General features: G+C 49.7%; 1 protein-coding gene and 1 long non-coding RNA gene across 5 annotated transcripts; one reads left to right on the top strand and one right to left on the bottom strand.

The window, feature by feature from the left end:
- Positions 1 to 189: 189 nt before the first annotated feature.
- Positions 190 to 18,713, bottom strand: Tmem72 (transmembrane protein 72). 4 transcript variants are annotated; one of them, XM_048339263.1, is made up of 6 exons: positions 18,349 to 18,707; positions 13,970 to 14,097; positions 11,604 to 11,670; positions 4,766 to 4,837; positions 3,181 to 3,320; positions 190 to 2,608 (listed from the first exon to the last, which is right to left on the bottom strand). In XM_048339263.1, coding segments are annotated over exons 2-6 (756 nt in total). In that variant the 5' UTR covers positions 13,971 to 14,097; positions 18,349 to 18,707; the 3' UTR covers positions 190 to 2,132. The 4 variants fall into 4 exon arrangements, with proteins under 4 accessions (XP_048195220.1, XP_048195219.1, XP_048195221.1 ...); XM_048339262.1 differs by lacking the exon at positions 13,970 to 14,097 and having other exon boundaries at positions 18,349 to 18,711; XM_048339264.1 differs by lacking the exons at positions 4,766 to 4,837; positions 13,970 to 14,097 and having other exon boundaries at positions 18,349 to 18,713.
- Positions 8,687 to 8,907, top strand: LOC125346575. The gene is made up of 2 exons (XR_007209972.1): positions 8,687 to 8,744; positions 8,784 to 8,907. It is a non-coding gene; the product is annotated as an uncharacterized LOC125346575 (long non-coding RNA).
- Positions 18,714 to 20,500: the final 1,787 nt, after the last annotated feature.

Genomic DNA, 20,500 nt, shown 5'->3' with positions numbered 1-20,500 from the left:
CTCCTCTTTTCTCTTCTCTTCTCTTCTCTTCATTTCTCTTTGCTTCTCCTCTCCTCTCCTCTCTTCTCCTCTCCTCTCCTCTCCTCTCCTCTCCTCTCCTCTCCTCTCCTCTCCTCTCCTCTCCTCTCCTCTCCTCTCCCCTCTTCTCCTCTCCTCTCCTCTTCTCTCCTCTTCTCTCCTCTCTTTTGTGGTTACTGCAGTTTGAATTCAGGGCCGTGAGCCCTCTACCACTTGTGCTACCTCAACCTTTTTAGATTTAGTTATTTTTCATTATAGGGCCTCATGCTTTTTGTCTAGAGTCACCTTGAATGGCAGTCCTCCTATGTATGGCCTCCTGCATAGCTGGAGTTATAGGCATGTGCAATTGTATCTGGATTTGTTTGTGTAGCTTTTTGTCTGGGCCACCCTTGAATCATGACCCCTGATCTTTGCCTCCCCAGTGGCTGGCATTACAGACGTGAGGCCTGGGGATCGGCCTGAACATGTTTCTTGTCTGGACTGTGAAATGTGAACTCTTCAGTGTCTTGTGTTTATCCTTTACAAGCTCTGGGAAGCTGAGCTTTCTTTCTTTTCCCACTGCTCCTGCACTGAGATGGCTGAGGAGGAGGAAGTGACTACTCTCTGGATATGGTGCTCTGGACCAATTACAGCTTTCAGAAGTCAAGACCACCTTTCAGGCTGGATGTTGCTAAGGAGACTGAGATCTAATCATCACAGTTTGAACTCAACTCAGGCAGACAAATCTTTGAGACTCTTACCTTCAATGAACCAGCAAATAGCCAGAATTAAGAGAGTGGATCGACTGGTAGAATGCCAGCCTTGAGTGGAAAAAGCCAAGTGAGACAGAGAGCCAATTCTTCAAGCCCCAGTGTACACACACACACACACACACACACACACACACACACACACACACACAACTACATTGCAAATCTTTTCATTAGGAAATACTTGGTTCACTAGTCTTTGTGCATCCTAGGTTAGCTTTTACATTGCTAGGTTGAGGCAGAGACCTTGCCCTAATCATTGCCCTTGTATTTTTTTCTTCTTTCCTCCCTCCTCTTTGGGATAAGCATGAGTTTATCACCCATTTAATTTCACTGGTACCTAGGTGTGTCATGCTTTTCTGTTGTCCCAACGTCCGTGAGTCCCACACGCTGTGTCTGGGAACCTGCTGAAGATGGCCACAGGGTCCCAACTTCCTTTTTTGTGTGTATGCTGATACTGGGGCTTGAACTCAGGACCATGGCACTGTCTCTTAGCTTATCACTCAAAGCTGGTGCTCAACCACTTGAGTCATATCTCCACTTCTGGCTTTTTCTTGGTCAATTGGAGATAAGAGTCTTGGGACTTTCTTGTCTGGGCTGGCCTCACAACTCGATCATCAGATTTCAGCCTCCTGAGGAGTTAGGATCACAGGCATCAGGCCTCAACATCCTTCAATGTACAACATTGTCTTTGGAATTTTGGAGCAGCCCACATAATGGAGGATTCTGGGAGCCAGCAGTGATGCTTCTGGAAGGAGCACAGAGGGGCACGGTTTCCTAATTACATTTTGTAAGGCCTCTGTTCAGCCAGGGCTTGCATTCCGGGCCCTTCCTGTCAGGCCTGCCCTGTGCAGTGTCACTTTGAGCTCTGCTGCCCCCTCCCCGCCCCCCGCAGCTCAACACTGGATGTGGAGACACACCTCTGGGCCTTTTAGGGATGGAAGGTCAAGCCAGAGGGGGAAATGGAAAGTCTGGGCTCTGTGTCAGGGGAGAGAGGTGCAGTGGCTTGGGTAGGCAGGTGTCCTCTGTCCCTCTTTGGGCTGAAGCAATGGCACCTGCCACCTTGTACAAAGGGGGCTGGTAGTGTCTTTGAGGAAGGCCTGACCACCATCTTCACAGCCAGGCAGGATGAGTGGGAGCTCATTCCAGGTGGTGAAGACCCCGTGCTGTCTCTTCCCACCTTCTTGCAGGTGTCTGAAGAACTATTGATGTTATGCACACCAATGCTCCATGGAGATGTCTGGTCATCTCTTGAGCTGACCAGTGAAGGCCTGGAGCTGAGTGGCTGGCAGAGCATATGGAAGGCAGGAAGTCCAGATGGGGGGACATGGGCAAGCTCTGCACAGTGCCCCCTGGTGGAGCCACTCAGAATAAATCAGCGCCCACAAGTGAGGACAGGAGGGGGCCCTGGGGGGGAGGGATGATGGGGGTCGTATCAGAGGCTGTTTCCTCTGGCTCACTGTCTCCCTCATCCAGACTTTCAGCCAGGGATGGGATGATTCGCACCACACTGTCCTCGAAATGCACCTGCTTCTTTCTGGCCAGCAGATCATCTGGCTCCAACGTCAGTTCTACAAGAGTTTGTGGAGGGGTCAGGGGGCTGGGTTTCCTGGTCCCTTTTAGGATGCTTTTCATGTGGATGAGCAGGGAGCCGGGTCCCTCCTTGAAGGCTCCGTGGAAAGTGTAGGTTTGCTCAGTGTCCCCAGAGCCAGTGGTACTAGTAACACTGCCGGAGGGGTCTGAGTACTGCTCTGGGGGGGCTACCGCATGGGGGGCAGCCTTGCTCTTTTTCCGCTTGCTCAGTAGAAAGTAGGCCAGGCCAGTAATAATGAGCATGGAGCCTGGAAGAGAATTCAGTGCTCAGGAAGCTGGATCTTTACCATGGAAAAGAATTAGAGGTTGTGCAAGCCACCTAGTGCTGTGCAGCTGTCTTGGGTCTCTTGTGGTTCATCTCCCCTCTCCCCCCAGCCTCTCCAATCAAACTTCAGCCAAAGGAAATGCGGAGGGTCAGTGCTGACGGACAGCTAAAGACCAGGCCCTGCTGAGATGCCAAGGACTGTCTCTGGCTGGCTCTCTGGCCTGCCACCCATCTCCAGGAGGTAAAAGGATCAAGGCCAAAAAATGCCCAGTTTTTATCCTGGGAAAGTGAGAGGAGCCTTGGAGGAATGCTTTAGGCAGGATACTCTACCCAGGTTGCTTCTGTGTGAATGGTGTCTTCCACCTTTGGCCTCATATGCCAGGTACAAAAGGGCTGGGGGGGGGGGGGGAGGGTGGGAGCTTTCAGAGGGAATGCTCAGCACCTCTTTTAGAACAAAGGGGCAAGGGTGGTACATTTCCAATCCCTGGGCACTGCATAGCCCCTACCCAGGCAGAGACTGCACCCCCAGTCCCCTCCTGTACCTGCAGCACCTACCTGGGATCGTCACATGCCATACCAGAACCGGATGGAGGAAGCAGGCCACAGACAGCAGCATGTAGGCAAGAAATTTCTGGAAGCAGCCCAGCCAGTGGGCCTTGTCCCGTGCTCTGTGGGCCCAGGACCCTGGCTGACACCTGGGGAGGGAGTCCAGGGTTAGCAGGAAGGACGGAAGAAAACCTCAGCCACAGTGAGGCCACTGGGGCTGGGGCCCGGCTCTGCCATGGTGCAGACCTGGTGAGGCTCCTGACAGAACAGTGTTCAGGGATGGGGTCACAGACATCTGGTGCCTCCTCCCTGGGGCTCCCATGGTCCTAACCCTTGCTTGAACATCTACATTTTTTCCCGAAAGCCTTCGCAGTCTTGCCTTCCTGGGGAAAAGGGAAGGAAGGTTAATGGCTGGCTCAAGGCCCACTCGGGAGTCCACATGGATCAGAGAAGGAGCTGGTATGGGAGTCACTTTACTGGGAGCAATGTGTGGGGTGTGCACTGCACAGTGTCCAGCTGCACCCCACTTGTGGAGCCAGGCCCAGGTGCTGGGATGCCCTGGACAATGGAAAACTGGATGCAGAACAGGTTTCTTCCAAGACACTGCCTCCAGATTTCAGAGGACAGCACCAGCCTTTACACTCTTCTTGCTCTGAATTGGTAGGTGCCAGGGGACAGAGTGGAGTGGAGAGAGGATGGGGGAGGCTGGGCAGGACAGGTTGCTGCTCTCTAGCTTGGTAGAGCTCACTGGTGCCCCCCGGTGACCATCTCTGAGATTGAAAGAGCACTCCTAAAGGGGTGGTTCCCCAGCACCTACCTCTGAAGGGGGATGGGAGGACTGCATCGGGGCTGGGGAACCTGGGGGTGCAGGTAGAGCCTCAAACTTTCCCCACCTAAGTTTATATTTAGGATCTTTGGGAATAGAACTAGTGAAGTTCTTTCTGTGACTCTGGTGGGTCAGTGTTCAACAGTTGGACTGAGGTCAGGCTGACCACTTGAGGACCTGCCTGTCTCTGTTCTGGGGCTATGGCCTGGGCCCCAGCCCTTGACCACACAGATGACAGCGTGTGTGTGTGTGTGTGTGTGTGTGTGTGTGTGTGTGTGTGTGTGTGTCCCTGCACTGGTCCTGGGGCTTGAACTCAGGGCCTGGGCACTGTCCCTGAGCTTTATGCTCAAGGCTGGAGCTCTACCTCTTAAGCCACAGTTCTACTTCCAGTTTCTTGGTGGTTAGTTAGAGATCAGAGTCTTATAGACTCTCCTTCCCAGAGTGGCTTCAATCTCAATCCTTCAGACCTCAGTCTACTGGGTATCTAGGATTACAGGCATGAGCCATTGGTATGTTTAGATGCTGAGCAGTGGGTAGCAGCTGCAGCAGCAGCAGCAGGGCCTCCATGGCCAGAGGCTCAGGACCCTTGGCTTGTGCTACTACCGGGAAGCAGAACAATGCTCACATGATCACCACCAGCTCCCAGCTGAGCCATGGGCAGGGTCCTCCTCCTGGAGGGACAGCTGGGTGTGAGGCCCAGTGACTGGCAGTCCCTGGGGGTGGGGGAGGGGAGGAACCTTTCCTCAGACTATGCCTGAGGCTACTTACTTGAAGCAGATGTCCAGCAGCTGAGCTACAAAGTAGGCCCCTTCACACACAGAGACAGCGACCCCAATAGACCTGTGGGTGGAGACAGGTGGGAAGGCTGGTGCCTTGATCCTTCCTAGGTTTCATGAGGCAGTCTGCTAATAGTGCCTTTGCCTTCTGGGCCGTTCCAGCTACAGGCTGGCTTGTCTCTGGGACAGCATCCTTCAGATTCTGCCCAGACACCACAGCCCTGCTGCAGAGACAGAGGAGGAGGTGCCACAGCCAGTAGGTGACATGATTGGCACCTGGTTCTTTGCACTGGCAGGTGTAACCTCTACCTATGGCTCCAGGGCTGATCCCAGCTGTCCAGCCTCAAAGCCAGGCCCTTGCAAACCCTGTTCCCAGAAGGAGCGCTGGGTTTCTGGAACACCTTCAGAATCAGCAGGCACTGGCAGGTACACCTGTCAACCTAGCTACTTAAAAGGCTGAGATTAAGGATTCCAGTTTGAAGCCAGCCTAGGCAGGAAAGTCTGTGAGACTCCTATCTCCAATTAATCTTCAAAAAGCCTTGAAAGACCAAAGTGATTCCATTTTGAAAAAGAGGCAGCCATGTTAGAGTTAGAGCTGACTCTGAGAAGATGAGAGTGCAGCTACTGGGAAAAACCACAACTATGTGCCCACCCAGTAACTGACTAAACAACAGATAGGGGGCAAGCTGATCTAGCCAAGAATAAACCGTTGCTGTTTTGAAATGTGCAGATGGCCCCTAACCAATCAAGTTAGAACATATCAGGCACTGCTGAAGGTCAACCAATAGGATAGCTGCCAACATGGAAGCCCCTAAAATTGTTTGTTCACCTGTATAAAAAGTGTGCAATCCCCTTTCTCAAGGCCCTCATCTCTCATCTGCGTCTGGTGAGCACGTTGGCCAGAATGCGCATTTGCTAATAAACGGCACCTTTGCTTTTGCATCGATCTCAGTCTCGGTGGTCTTTGGGGTATCAGGATTTGGGCACAACAGCCTGGGGGCTCGTCCGGGATACCCCAGACCCATTACCGACCCTGATCATGGAGCCGTCCTCTGATCGGTGAGTAGAGGTGCACTTAGGTGAGTGTTTGTGTCTTTGTGTTCTGTGTCTGTTTCAGTTTTTAAATCTGGCTGGCATACGATCTGGCGGAAGCGCTATAGGTTGCCAGCAGGAGTCGGGAAGACGTTCCCAGGCTCCCATCGGGAAGGGGGGTCTTTACAAGATCCCCTCTGTCAGGGAATGTTGCTTTCAGCAACGACAGTGAGTGTTTTCTTTCAGCAAGGGACTGACTGCCGAGGGATGGAAATCACAGGGGAGGATCCCCCTGAGATGTTCCAGGGACCCATGGTGTCTCTGTCGCACTGGCAACCAGCCCATCAACGCTGGACATGCCATCCAAAAAAGATCTTTTTGACTTAAAGATATCTTCAGGGAAGTAAGACTTTCTCTGTTCTGTCTTGTCTTGTTCTGTTTTGGTATCTTAATGCAGAAGGCTGTTTGCAGTGTAATCAAGTTATCTGGCTTAGCAAAAGGCATTGGAAACTTGAAGTTTATTTTCCTCCACTGTTAAAGTTTGGGACTAAATGACAGAAATTTGTATATTAATGTTTATCACTGTTAAAAAAAAAAAGTGTTTTGGGTTTCTCAGTCAGAGATCAAGAGGAAAGGACAGGAAAAACCAAGCCTGTGTACCTATCCTTGGGAGTGAGGGGAGTGAGGGGTGAACTGGCAAAGGTACAGCTCAGCAGGTCCACACATGGTGGAACAGACCCGGAGGGAGTCCACACATGGTGGAAAAAAAGTAAGCTGGCACAAAGGCAGTTCATCAAGCCCTAAGGAGTCACTGGGTATATGCCCATTCTGTAGGACAGGTAAGTGGAGTCCTATCTTTGTCTTTTCCTTGCAAGTGGACATGGGGAACCTGATGGTAAAAATAAATGAGCAGATTGGTATTTCTAAAACTGCCCCTTGGGAGGTACTAAGAATTAAAAAAGTTTTAAAAAGAGTGTTAAAAAGTTTCTGTATGATGTAACTTGATTTCTATGCTATTTTGCAATTTGGATGTATTTCTTTTTTAAAGACAAAGATGCTAAGTCTGGATTCTTGTGTTTGTAATTCTGTGCTTGTAATTCAGACTTTAAAAAAATGGCTCTTTTAAAACAAGCAGCCTGAAGCAGTGGGAGGCACCTGGTGCCTCTAGGTTTCAGAGTTCTTCAAATGCAATTGAAAACTAAAGTGTAAATGTTAAAACAGAGATTAGTAAAGGATTTAAAAATAAAAAATAGATTTCTAGACATGAAATTTGAAAGTAAAACTGTCCTAAATAATTGTTCCAAAGTGGAAAAAGGAAAAATTACAGCTACCATACTGATTGTTTAATTGCTATTCCATTTTGTCCATAGGTTTTTGTAAGTTTCCAACAGGCTCACAGAGAAGGACAGACGATTCCTAAAAGTTTGTCAGATATAACTTTGGCCCTCAGTAAGTTCCAGGTAACATCATGCTTAAAAACTACTTCTGTGTGGACTACCTTGTTGCCTTTAATTGGAGTAAAGTGGCCTTATGTACAGACTCATGATCTGAATCTGCAATTTGTGGCCAGCCGGGGCAGAGAAAGGTCCCTGTGAGAATCTTTGTCTCTAATAGGCCAGCAGAATGCTGGGAACTGAGTTGTGTTGGAACTCAAAGTAGCAGAGTGCTAGCCTTGAGCTGGAGAGCTGAGGGACAGCACTCAGACCCTGAGTTCAAGTCCAGAGGCCAAGAGAAATGCCAAAGGTACATTTACCCCAGAATGGAAAAGTTACTCCTGGGACAAAGTAATGGTGCATCCAGAGGCAGCAAACCACTGCTTGGATGGTAAAGATCTTACAGTCACTTGTGCTTGGCCCTTCAAAAAGTTAATCAGAGTCAGCAGGTCCTAAAGAATAGTTTGCAAGCATGCCTTCTTAATGCCCATGTCTGTCTACTTTGTAACTGGGCAGGAACTTGCCAGTCATCTGTGATAGTGGGTAGTAAAGCTAATTTGTTAAATGGGGGGATAATTTAAAAAATCCCAACCCCCTGCATCTGCTCAAAACCCTAATTGGCAGTGAGAATTCTGAGCTGGCATATCTGTTCAGAAAAAAAGGCTTATGGACCTGAAGTTGTCTTTATTGAGATCTAAGGCCTACAAAGGTAATTTAGGCACTATTAGGTCATCAGAGATCATTTTCCCCAGCCAGTCAGGAAAATGCTTTTGCAAACTAAAATGTTAAAAGGGTACACTGCTGTAGCCCAAGGAAAAGTCTGTGTAGTTGTTGAAAGTTAAATGTTATTTCCAGTTTGGAGTAATGCTCCCAATAGGCATCTGATCCTGGCAACCCCTTGGTAAAGTAGGCTAAGGGTATAAGATCCTGTCTAGGAAAGGTCAATGCCCCTGAGTCAGCCTGAAGAAGTTACAGAAGATGGATGATCTTTACCCATCAGCTCCCCTTTAAAGATCAAGGCCCAGAGAAATGAATCTGAGGGCCACTGCCTAAACCAGTGGGGTGCCAGCCTGCAAAAGCCAGTGTACTTAAAAAAGCAACCAAAAATATTAGGAAATTTCACTAAAGTCAGGCCTTAGGTTAAGCTTCTTTAACCAGTTTATGCAGAAAGTTGCAGACAACCCAGCAGGAGGTGTGACATTCTATTGGAGCCATGGGGAGACATTGATGCCTGCTGCCGCCAAGGCCCCTGCCCATTTCATTTGGGTTAAGATCAAGGACTGCCTAACAGTCATCTGAAGGAATCTACATCTTCACCTTGAGCACCTCTACCATGGTAAACTCAAGCTGCAAAGCTCAGGAAAATGTAAAAAAAAAAAAAATGGTAAAGAAAACCTTGGGAAAGGAATTTAAAAAGCAAGGACTGTCTTCAGTTGCCCCAGAATGCTCAAGTAAGTCGCTGATGATGTGAGGAAGTAGAAGATGGTGTGAGTGGGGATGTGTTAAGTTTTATAAGACACAGCTTATAAAACAGTATAAGGAAAGACTTTAGAAAGAGAATTGGGGAAACAAAAATGATTTCCTTTAGATTAAAAGGTTTTGGCATGTTAAAAGTGAGGAAGACAATCCCCAGAAAGTTTACGTATGTAGCCAATGGTATGAGTATGTCTTAAAATTGGAACTTCTGAATAAAGTTGGTATGTAATCAAGTTGGCTATAATATAAATAGGTTTGCAGCTTTTGTAAAAGATCGGGTGAATACAGTTCAACTAATGGTGCTTAGACAACAGTATCAACCCCTAGGTTCGCAAGTGACCGACTCGTACATTGAGATGACCCCATACACTGATGTGGGAATCTCAGAGGAACCAAGATTGGTTCCCCAGTCTCCTATGAGAAGAAGGGAATGAAAGACCAAAGTGATTCCATTTTGAAAAAGAGGCAGCCATGTTAGAGTTAGAGCTGACTCTGAGAAGATGAGAGTGCAGCTACTGGGAAAAACCACAACTATGTGCCCACTCAGTAACTGACTAAACAACAGATAGGGGGCAAGCTGACCTAGCCAAGAATAAACCGTTGCTGTTTTGAAATGTGCAGATGGCCCCTAAGCAATCAAGTTAGAACATATCAGGCACTGCTGAAGGTCAACCAATAGGATAGCTGCCAACATGGAAGCCCCTAAACTTGTTTGTTCACCTGTATAAAATGTGTGCAATCCCCTTTCTCAAGGCCCTCATCTCTCATCTGTGTCTGGTGAGCACATTGGCCGGAATGCGCATTAGCTAATAAATGGCACCTTTGCTTTTGCATCAATCTCAGTCTCAGTGGTATTTGGGGTATCAGTATTTGGGCACAACATCCTGAAGTGGAGCTTGTGGCTCGAATGGTAGAGTGGCAGCCTTGAGTGCAAAAGCTAAGGGAGAGTTCCCAGGCCGAGTTCAAGTTCAAGTCCCAGCATGTGCATGCATACACGTGTGTGCGTGTGCGCGCACACACACACACACTACTGTCAGACTGACCCCCATTCTCTCTGGCTTCACCAGCACTGTTTGGGTGGGTTCAGGACTGTCTCCTAGCATTGTGCCCCCACAGTCTCTGGCCCCTGTTTCTCCATTCTCATCACCAGGCTTTCCAGGGCTCGGTGCCACACACACACATGTGACTATGATCTTCTTAATCTAGAACATCCACGTGCAGTGAACTTCCAGTTCCAATCTCCAGGGCACAGTTTAAAAAAAAATCACAGATTTCTAGAAAGCCCCTCCTCCAACTTGACATGTCAGAATCTTTGGAAAATGGAACTTAACTTTTTGTCTCTGTGTGTGTGTGTGTGTCTCACTGGCCATATAATTGAAAAGACTTCACATGCCTTGTAAAGTCCTTTATAAACTTCTGCCTTATCCTGCTGAGTACACAAGAAGCTATCAGGTGCCACAGGGTCTTTGTACAAGCTAGTCTTTCCTCAAAGGTCTCTCCTTCCCTCTCTTGTCTGCCTGCTGACCTCTTGTCCTGCTGTGGGGCTCCATGGAGACATTGTCCTGAGGCTAGCCACAGTGGGGGGTGAGCGTGTGCCTCAGTGGCTAGTAGAGCTAGCCACCATTCAGGGCTCTGCATTTGAATCAATGTCTCTGGGTTGTAACTGAGTTCTGAGCAATCAGTCAGTAGCAGAAGGCAGCACTGGGGTGAACTAGAGATCCTGAGAACCATGAAGGCCCCTGGGAGATCTGTGTTAAGAAGGCAGTGTGAGCATGAGGAGAAAACTGCTGTTAGGCCTGTGTGGGGGAGGGAGGGGAGGGCTATGGAAACACTGATTCAGGGCTTGTGGGGACCCCAGGCCTTCCTATCCCTAAAACAGCCCTGTGCAACAACTTCCTTCCCAGCAGGGAACAGTCCACTGTGAGGAAGAGTGGACATCAGCTGGAGAAGTTAGGTCTGCTGCTCTGAGCTTGCTGATGACAACATATGTCAGGAAGTCTCTAAACCATGCTTACCAGGCAGGGGAGCTCAAGTATACACTTCCTGTGTAGGTAACAAGAGCTCCTTCCATGCTTACTGTGGAAAGAAATGATAGGTGGGTAGGAGAATGGGTGGGTGGGCATATGTACTGTTAGGCAGATGGATGGGTGGGGAGATGGGTGGATGCCTAGGTGGATAGATACGTGGCTGAGTAGTAGTAGGATAGGTGGGTGGATGGGCAGATGAATGGGTGAGTGGATGTGTAGGTAGATGATATATAGACAGTACAGGAACACAAGTAGACTGAAAAATGATTAAGTGGATGGCGAATGGACAGGCAGATGGATATGTGAATGGATGGATAGATGGGTGAGTGGGGATGTATGTAGATAGGTGGATACATGGGTGGGAAGGTGGATGGGTATATAGGTAGACTGATATATGGTTGGGTAGATGGATGAGTAGATGAGAAGGTGGATGGGTGAGTTGGTAGGTACATATGTGGATGGATACATGGATGAGTGAATAGATACTTAGGTAGTTGGGAGATGGGCAGGTAGATGGGTAGATAGATGGTACATGGGTGGGTGGGGAGAAGCAGGTGATGGGTAGATAGATGATATATAGGTGGATGGGAGATGGGCAGGTAGATGATGATGCATGTGTGGTTGCAGATGAGCAGGTGATGGGTAGAAGATGATGCCTGGGTGTGGGGGGATGGACAGGTAGACAAATGGATGGGTGGGTAGGTGTATGAGAGAGTTGATTTATGGGAGAGTGTTCCCCAAAATGTTTCTCTCTTAGAGGTCCCCCCAGCTCCTTCTTCTGGGTCAGGATGGAATTAGCAGGGGTGGTGGGGGTGGGGGCTGGCACAGGGAGTATGCTGGGGGCCCAGGCACACATACTCACAGGAGGTAGAATGCCAGACTTTTGAACTGCCCCTGGAGGAAGGTCTCAGTGCCCACGCCGATCAACACTAAGGGGCAAGAGGAGAAGCAGAGTGGGCCTGGGTGCCCCACACCACAGCTCTGCCCTGCTGGGGCCCTGGGCTATGGTGTGAGCCAAGGCACCTCCTGGGTGGCTCCTAGAATCCCCAGAGGCCTTTTCACCAGCATCCCAGATCACAGATGTCCTTCTGCCTGTCTGTCATGCCATCATCCCTTGAGTGCCACAGAGCCTGCCTGTGCCATCATTTCAGAGCTGTCTTATCCTGCTATCTTCTGTGTGTCATAGCTTCTAGAATCCTCTCTGTGCTGGATGCTGAGCTCCTGGCTTCAGGAACTGGCCATGGTGGGGCCTGCTGCTCACTGTGATTGCAGCTGGGGAGGGCAGTGGCTTCATCTCAGGCTCTGGTGCATTGCTTGAACCCAGAGTCCACCCTGGGCTGTACAGTCAGCCTGGGCTCCCCTCCTGTCCTCTTACAGTTGGAGATAGTTCTGGAACATTGAATCTTCCTTTCTTTGGGAGTGGATCTGATCTTGTACTGCCTGTCCAGAAGGCTGGCTTCTGGTGCTTTCCTCACAGCAATTCCCAGTGGGGATGCACTCTGGGTACCTGTCCAGTGTGGACTCTGCCTCTATTGTGATGCAGTGGCCACTCAGGGCCCCACGGGTGTGGCTTTACCCCAAGGTCCTTTTGGACACTAAGAGATGGAGAGGTGTTTGTGGACCTTCATGTCTGCTCTAGGTTGCTTCTCCAGGTCCGAATCCCTCCCTCCCTCCCTCCCTCCCTCCCTCCCTCCCTTCCCCTCCCCCCTCCTCCCTCTCTTCCTTCCTGCCCTGTAAACATATGCAAGCTTCCATTTCCTATGTCCCACAATGCACTGGGCCTTTGTTGTCTGTTGAGATGCTGCTCTTGAAAACCGAGAGAGAGCCCCACCAGCCCCACTTCTGGTAGGATGGGGACTGATCACTTTCATCCAGGAAACAGTGGGATGTGGCTATGTTTGAGTGTTGAATGAAGGTTCCAACTCTTCCTCCTCCTCTTCCTTCTCCTCCTCTTTTTTTCTTCTTCTTGTGTGTGTGTGTGCGCACACGGGCATGGGCTCATGGGAGTGTAGGCAAGTGCACATTAATCCTGGGGCTTGAACACAGGGCCTGGGCACTGTCCTTGAACTTTTTTGCCCAAGGCTAGCACTCCATCACTTGAGCCACAGCTCCACTTCTGGCTTTTTGATGGTTCATTGGAGATAAGAGTCTCATGGACTTCCCTCCCTGGGCTGGCTTTGAACCATGCAAATCTCAGATTTCAGCCTCCTGAATACCTGGGATTATAGACACCAGGTACCAGTGCTGGTTTGGAGGGTTCATTTCTAGTACTCTTCTGTCCACTAGGGAACTGTGCCTCCCACTCTCTAGGTTCTGGAACTTTCTGGCTAGTGCTGGGCCAGGCTGGTGATGCATGGTGTCCACATCATCTGCCCAACTGAAGACTTTGCAGAACTATGTTTCCTCACAGCAAGCCATGGCACAAGACACACGTACGTCCCACCAGACAGAGGAGGAAAGCCAGGCACAGTGACCTGGTGTAGTTTCCTCAAGGTCACAGGTTGGGAAGACTCAGGCCAAACCTGAACCTTTGGGCTGCAGTCAGTGGGCAATTTCCTGGTGTCTCCTGAACCCGTACTGAGACTTGAACTCAGAGCTTTGTGTTCTTGCTCAGCTTTTTCATTCAGGCTAATCCTCTACCACTTGGGCCACAGTTCTACCTTGGCTTTTTGCTTGTTAATTGAAGATAAGGATCTCATGCATTTTCCTGCTCAGGCTGGCTTGATTCTCAGATCTCAGTGACCTCCTGAGTGGCTAGGATTGCAGGTGAGGGCTGCCAGCGCCTGGGTTTATCCCAGGTTCTTAAGAAGCAAGGGCAAGGTTTTCTGCCCTGGGCTGGGGAAGGGACTTTGGCTCAAGGCTGGTGATCATGGCTGTGCACAGAGGCTGGGGTGCAGCACCCCTTCACAGCAATGGTCCCTGTGATTTGCCGGAGGTTGCAGCAGTTTGTGAGGACCTAGGAAGAGTTGCCCTCATGCCTTTTGCTTTGTCCTTTTTTTCCCTTCATTTTTTATTTTTGGTTTGGCTATTGGGCTTTACGCTCACTTGGCTTTTTTCACTCAAGGCTCTACCACTTGAGCCACAACTCTATTTCCAGTGTTTTGGTGGTTAATTGGCAATAAGATTCTGATAGACTTTCCTTCCTGGACTGCCTTTGAACTGTGATATTCAGATCTCAGCCTCCTGAGTAGCTAAGATTACCTGTGTGAGCCACCAGCAAGGGCTTACTTCTGTGCTGTCTTTCTGAGACTTAGCAGGCATCAGAAATCCTAGGCTAAGAGCCAGTGGGAGAGCCTGGGTGAAGCGTCTGGCTTCTGAGATCCTGACCCTGGGCACCCTGGCTGGCAGGGGGATGCCTGGAATAGAGAGACAGACCAAAGCAGAGAGCTGGGCAAGCTGAGTCCAGCTCAGGGGAGTCCAACCTCCAGGCTTCTTCCTGTTCTGGATAATGAAAGCAATGAAAGCAAATATGATGGTGGTTATGAGCACTCGGTTTTAGTGACTGATGGTGTTGCATAGACGATGCTAATAGAACTATTATAAGAGGCAGATGGTTCCCATTAGTCCTCTCACGGGAGGAGCAGGTTTATTTTCATCTTTGGCTTCCATTAGTACTGAGCTCATTGTGGCCAAAGAACTCTTCCGGACACTGTGACATTGCTCATGGTTTTCCCAGTGCAGGGCCCCATCTCCAGGCTGGGTGGGAATACAAGTAGCCCAAAGTACATTCATCTCAATCACTGTAGCTCACTGGGGCCACATTCTTTCCAAGTGTTCTTTTCTATCTCTTTCTCTCTTTTCTGTTCTTTCCCCTTTCCTTCTTTCCTTTCTCCCCTTTTCCTTCTTTCCTTCTCTCCTTCTTTCCTTTTCTCCTTCCTTCCTTCCTTCCTTCCTTCCTTCCTTCCTTCCTTCCTTCCTTCCTTCCTGCGTGCCTATCTTCTCCTGCTTTCTCCCCCCCCCTCCTTTTCTGCCAGTCCTGGAGCTTAAACTCAGGGCCTAGGTGCTGTCCTTGAGCTTTTGTGTTATTTAAGGCTAGCACTCTACCACTTGACCCATAGCTCCACTTTGGGTCTTTTGGTGGTTAACTGAAGATAAGAGTCTCATGGACTTTCCTGTCTGGGCTGGCTTCAGATCACAGTCCTCAGATCACAGTTTTCTGAGTAGCTGGTTACAGGCATGCCTGTCTGATGCCTGGTTGCAGTTTTCTTAACTCAGAAGTTGAGGCAGATTCAAAGCCCAGCAGGAAGGTCTCCTGTGTGTTGATCCAGGTTTCAGAAATAGCATAAGGGGGCTGGGGATATAGCCTAGTGGCAAGAGTGCCTGCCTCGGATACACGAGGCCCTAGGTTCGATTCCCCAGCACCACATATATACAGAAAAAACGGCCAGAAGCGGCGCTGTGGCTCACGTGGCAGAGTGCTAGCCTTGAGCGGGAAGAAGCCAGGGACAGTGCTCAGGCCCTGAGTCCATAGGCCCAGGACTGGCCAAAAAAAAAAAAAAAAAAAGAAATAGCATAAGAAAAAGCCCAGTTTGTGTGTGTGTGTGTGTGTGTGTGTGTGTGTGTGTGTGTGTGTGTGTGTGTATAGGGTTGTAGCCTGCAATGGTCTGGAATTCATATGATCATTCCAAGGGACAGAGTTTTCTACCTTTAAAATCACCCTGGGTAGGTTCAGTCTGCCTATACCTATTTACCCAGGTTTGGTGGTGGTATTTATTGAAAACCTCTTATGGTATGGGTCTGGACCTCAGGACCTCAGGACTGGACATTCTAAGGAGTTTGTATACAAATGGGTTGGGTGGAGAGGGGACAGCATAGTGGTCAGCAGGGTTGCTATAGCTATGACTACTGCAGCTTACCCTTTGGGGGTAGCACCTGGGGCCTGAGGACCTATCTCTGCCAGCCTGGGTCTTGTCTGCAGGGCCAGGGGAGGAGGCTGCTACATCGGAGGCTACAGCCTCTCAGGAGCTTCCTGGTTCCTGCAGGTGACACTTTGTTACATTGATTCCTAGCCTCTAGGAAACTTATAGGCATCTCTTTGCAGGGGGAGCTAGAGCCAGAGTCCTCCTGCCTCTGGGGTTTCTATACAGTACCCACCTGTTTCAAGTCTTGTTTCTTCTTCCTCAGAAGTACCCTTATCATGGAGCCTGGACTTTTCAACAGAGGATTTCAACCAAAAAGAGGCTTAAAGGAGAAAGGAATTTGCAAATCTTACACACTGGAAATAAGCCAGGAATCCAGTGACGCTGGAAGAAACTTGAGATTTCTCCAAAGCTCTTGAGGCCTTCTCCAGCTTTCAGCTTGTCCCTGTACTCTGGAAAGCCTGGATATTAGAGGGCAACTCTGGCCTATTTTAGTCTGGATCTTGTGTCAAAACCAAGTACAGATAAAGTTTGTGGCTAAGAAGAGTGGTGTGCCTCTGTGTGTGTGTGTGTGTGTGTGTGTGTGTAAGGCCTTTCATTGGCTGAGATAAATTAGACTCTTAAACTGTCTTCAGCTAATCCATTAGGAGGATAGATAAATGTGTCTCAAAAGAGCTTCTGGGCAGGAAGCTGGCCCTAGCTGTGCAGGGAGTGTGGCTGGGGTTTCAGTCACTGAGATTCCTGGTAGCTGACAGTGGAGAGGGCCGTAGTTGACCAGATGCCCAGCCCTGGAAATTTAGTTAGGGTTACTTTCCCTTCCCCAGGATGGGCTATGAGGGCCTTTTCCATCATTTCCCACCTGAGAGGAGAACATAGTTTCCAAGGGAGCTAGATCCCATCTCTCTCTCTCTCTCTCTCTCTCTCTCTCTCTCTCTCTCTCTCTCTCTCTCTCTCTCTCTCTCTCTCTCTCTCTCTGTGTGTGTGTGTATGTGTTAGTCCTGGGGCTTGAACTTAGGACCTGGGCACTGTCCCTGAATTTTTGTCTCAAAGCTAATGCTCTACCCCTTGAACCACAGCTCCACTTCTGGCTTTTTAAGTGCTTCATAGGAGATAAGAGTCTCATGGACTTTCCTGCCTGGGCTGCCTTCAAACTGCAATTCTCAGCTGTCAGCCTCCTGAGTAGCTAGGATGACAGGCGTGAGCCATGGATGCCTGACTAGAGCCCACTTCTGTAAACCTATCCACACAGGAACAGCTTGGGTCTGAGTCCTAGCCTTTGGGAAAGGTAAGGGGTAGGGACTCCGGGTTGGCTGTTCTGCTGATCTGCAGTGTGCCCGTAGGCAAGGTCATGACTCCTCTCTCAGTTTACCTGCATCAGACTCTTTGTGACCCTTCCTTCTAACTTGTAGCTCAGGTGTGGGTAACAGTCCACTGATTATCCCCCCCTAGTCCAGGCTGCTGTCCCAGGAATGATCCCGCTCTCCACTGACTTTGGCCTGAATTGAGGGGGTTTCCTCCTGACTTCCTCTTTTAGCTATGCTCAGTTCCTGCATTCTTGATCTGCCAAAATGGCTGGCCAGCAGGTCTGTGATCCAGGTCAGAAAGCACAGCCCCAGGGGGCCTAAGGACCCAAGGCTAAGCGTCTACTCCATGACAGTGCCGAGGCTTGAGGCCAGCACTGTTTGAGTTTAAGCAGGGGGACTTTCCCACTTGGATGATTCGTCAGGTTGACTTGGGTCCAGAGGCAGGAAGGAGGGATTTTGCTGGGCAGTGGCACATCTCCTCCGTGTCCTCAGGAAGATGAGGCTAAGAGTTTACCAGAACATAGATGCTCAGCCATATAGGTGGCTCACACCTGTTATCCTAGATACTCAGGATACTGAGATTTGAGGATCATGGTTCAAAACCAGCCCTGGCAGGGAAGTCCATGAAACTCTCATTGCCAATAAGCTACTAAAAGAAAAAAAAAAAGGTGAAAATAGCTCAAGTGGTAGAGCACCAACCTTGAGCAAAAGCTCAGGAACAGTGCCTAGACTCTGAGTTCAAGCCCCAGGATGGGCACACAAAAAAGAAAAAGAACGTAGATGCTCACTTCCCCAGAAGGTCCAGACCTTGGGAGGCTGTGGAGCTGAAAGTCACCCCAGATAGTCATGTGGCCAGTGGGGAGAAGAAGGGGTACAAAAAGAGGGAGAGGGAGAGAGAGAGAGGAGCCCCACTTGGAGATCTTCTTCAGCACCCACAGTGTGTGAGCTCCTGATTGAAGTCCCTGCCAGGGTTTGGAGGTTCTATGCTGTACTCTGTTGGGGGTCTTGGCGGCCAGGAAGCCTGCCATTGTCATTCCTAGCCAGTCCCACCAGGGCAGAGCTGGAACTGGATTCTCACTGGGATGTAGGACTGTGCTTGATCTCTGTTAACCATTGCAGTCACTCCAGCCTTCACCCAGCTTTCCCATCCTCCCCTCAGCCCAGGTGGGTGGGGAAGCCCTGGCCCACTGCGCAGACACCAAGGATGCTGAGCACTCCTGAGTGAGTTGTCAATCAAAAACTTGCTCCTGGTCCCCAGCAGGCTCCTCCGTACCTGCCCGTGCTTTATTCTGCACTGGCCACCTTTCTACTGTGCAGATTTCAGGGTGGGGAGTAGAGGGAGGGAAGTCTTGGAAAAGAAATCAAAGGACACGAGTGGCAGCTATGTCCACTGACATCTGGGCCTGACCAGGAGATGGCAGCCAGGAGCCGGAGTCTTTCTTACCTGCCGCAGTGGTGACACCCAGGAGCCGGCAGGCATATTCCAGCCCAGTCCAGAAGCCCTGGAGCTTCATGGTGCCAGGGTGAGCGCCGAGATGCAGCAAAGGCTCTGGTCCCGAGCTGCTTCCCACTCAGGTGTGTGCAGGCAGGAGGTGGTGGCTGCAGCTGAGGGCTCCTGAGCCCAGGGGCTATATGCCTTTTCTAACCAGTCCTGACCACTCCAGGAGAGGCAAGGTGGGAATGGGGCTCACCTTCCCGGCTCTGCAGCCTGTGCGCCTGTGCCCTTGCCAGCCGCTCAGCTTAATCATTACCTTGTTAAAACACTCCTGTGGCTCTGTGCTCAGCCCCAGCCTGGTCTGGAGCTGTGCAGCCCCGGGCCTGAGATCAGGCCGATTAGGGCTGGGCTGGAGGCGGCCTGGAGTAGGCAATTAACTGTTTCTGGTTGGAAGGAGGGAGCAGAGGAGGGAGGGAGGAGGAGGGAGGGGGAGGGAGGGGCCCAGGTCCTTCCTTGTGCTACCAGAGACTTAGTTTATACCTAGATTTTACTCTTGCTGGATGCCTCTGTGTGTGTGTGTGTGTGTGTGTGTGTGTGTGTGTGTGTGAGAGAGAGAGAGAGAGAGAGAGAGAGAGAGAGAGAGAGAGAGAGAGAGAGAATGTCTTTAAATCATGTTTGAAATGAGTCCCAAGCTCCCTTCCTTTGTGTGAGGAGGGATTAGAAAGCGTTTCTATGCTCTATTCTGGTAGCTCTGGACTCTGACCAGATCTGTGTAGCTCAGGTTGGCGACACTTAGGAACCATCCTTTCCCCCTCATGTGAATCTCCCAAGTGTGGGATGTGGGACTCGTGATTATTTCAGAGTTGATGCACTATGTCAATAATTAACTGGATGACCTTGAGGGGAGGGAAGCCAAGGGTGTGTGTAGGGGGGGCTGTGGTAGCTTTGACAAAAATAAATGGGCAGTGTGACGAGTTTGGGGGTTCTGAGAGTGTGTGACTGTCCCAGAGACTTCAGGACCCCAGCTTCTAGAATTGGGCCATGGTGGGATTTCACTGGATTCTAGTTTACTAATTTATGTGCTGCATTGATGACTGCAAGTTGCAGTATCCTGCCAGGTGTGTTCTTCTGAAATCTAGGCTTCATTTGCTTGTGCAAATACACACAAAATAATCAAAGCATAAGGAGCCCCATGCACTCTAGTAAGGATAAAAATTATAGATGCCTTTAACTTCTTCCTTGGCAAAATATGTTGTACCCTCATTTAGTCAACAAGTAGTATTTACTATTAAAATTATTAAATAATTATTAAATTAAATTATATATATTATATATAATTATATATTATTAATATATAATACCTTATTAATTATATATAATGTATATAATTATATATTATTAATTATATATAATTATATATTAATTATAAAAATTAAAATTATTAAATAATAATTACTACTCTGGGGCGCACTGACTGGCCCCGCCTGTCCGCGCCTGGAGATGTGTGGCTGTTGCGCCTCGGGAGTGAGGCCCTGAAGAGCCCCGCCTGCCTCAGTCCCTGGGGGTGTGCCTGCTTGCACTGCCTCCTAGAAGAGGGATCCCAGTTAGCCTCGCCTGCCTTCTGGGTCCGGAACTGGAAAGGCGGCTCTAGCCTGCCAGCCTTAAGACCATGTGCAGCAAGATGGCTGCCTGCAGTAACCTGGGGGCGGTCCTGCTAGTACTTAGGCCTCCCCTTAGGGAGGTCCCATGGCCTTCTGCCCTTGACTGACAGCTCAGACCGCCAATCATAGCCCCTGGCTTAGGTATGTTACACCCTCCTCTTCCTGCCATTGCCCATAGTTAAGATCCGGTCTGCACCACTAAACTGAGAGCAGTCTTGAACTTCTCCTGAGTCATCTGATTGTCCAACTGCCGGCGAAAGGTTGGGTTGGGCTGAGTGCGGGTGCCTCGCGGCTCGTTACCTATTCTGGGTTCACCCTCAGCGGGGTGTGCTTCCTTGCCTCTCCCGCTGGTTGGGAGAGCACCCGGGGTGCAGGGACCCCTGCAACTACTAGGATTTGAACTCAGAGCCAGGGCACTGTCCCTTAGCTTTGTTGCACAAGGCTGGTGATCTACTACTTGAGCCACACCTCCACTTCTGGCTTTTTTTTTTTTTTTGGTT

Source organism: Perognathus longimembris, chromosome 2 (assembly GCF_023159225.1).
Source record: "Perognathus longimembris pacificus isolate PPM17 chromosome 2, ASM2315922v1, whole genome shotgun sequence".
Taxonomy (NCBI): Eukaryota; Metazoa; Chordata; class Mammalia; order Rodentia; family Heteromyidae; genus Perognathus; species Perognathus longimembris.
This window is presented reverse-complemented; position numbering and strand designations above follow the sequence as displayed.

Bases quoted from the DNA above. Each gene is read 5' to 3' on its own strand.
- Tmem72 (XM_048339262.1), bottom strand. From the start codon at position 18,418: ATGAAGCTCCAGGGCTTCTGGACTGGGCTGGAATATGCCTGCCGGCTC. The intron at 4,838-11,603 runs GTGAGTATGTGT...CTCCACCCACAG, and splicing joins AGTCTGGCATTCTACCTCCT to GTCTATTGGGGTCGCTGTCT. The intron at 2,609-3,180 runs GTAGGTGCTGCA...ATTCTCTTCCAG, and splicing joins ATGGCATGTGACGATCCCAG to GCTCCATGCTCATTATTACT.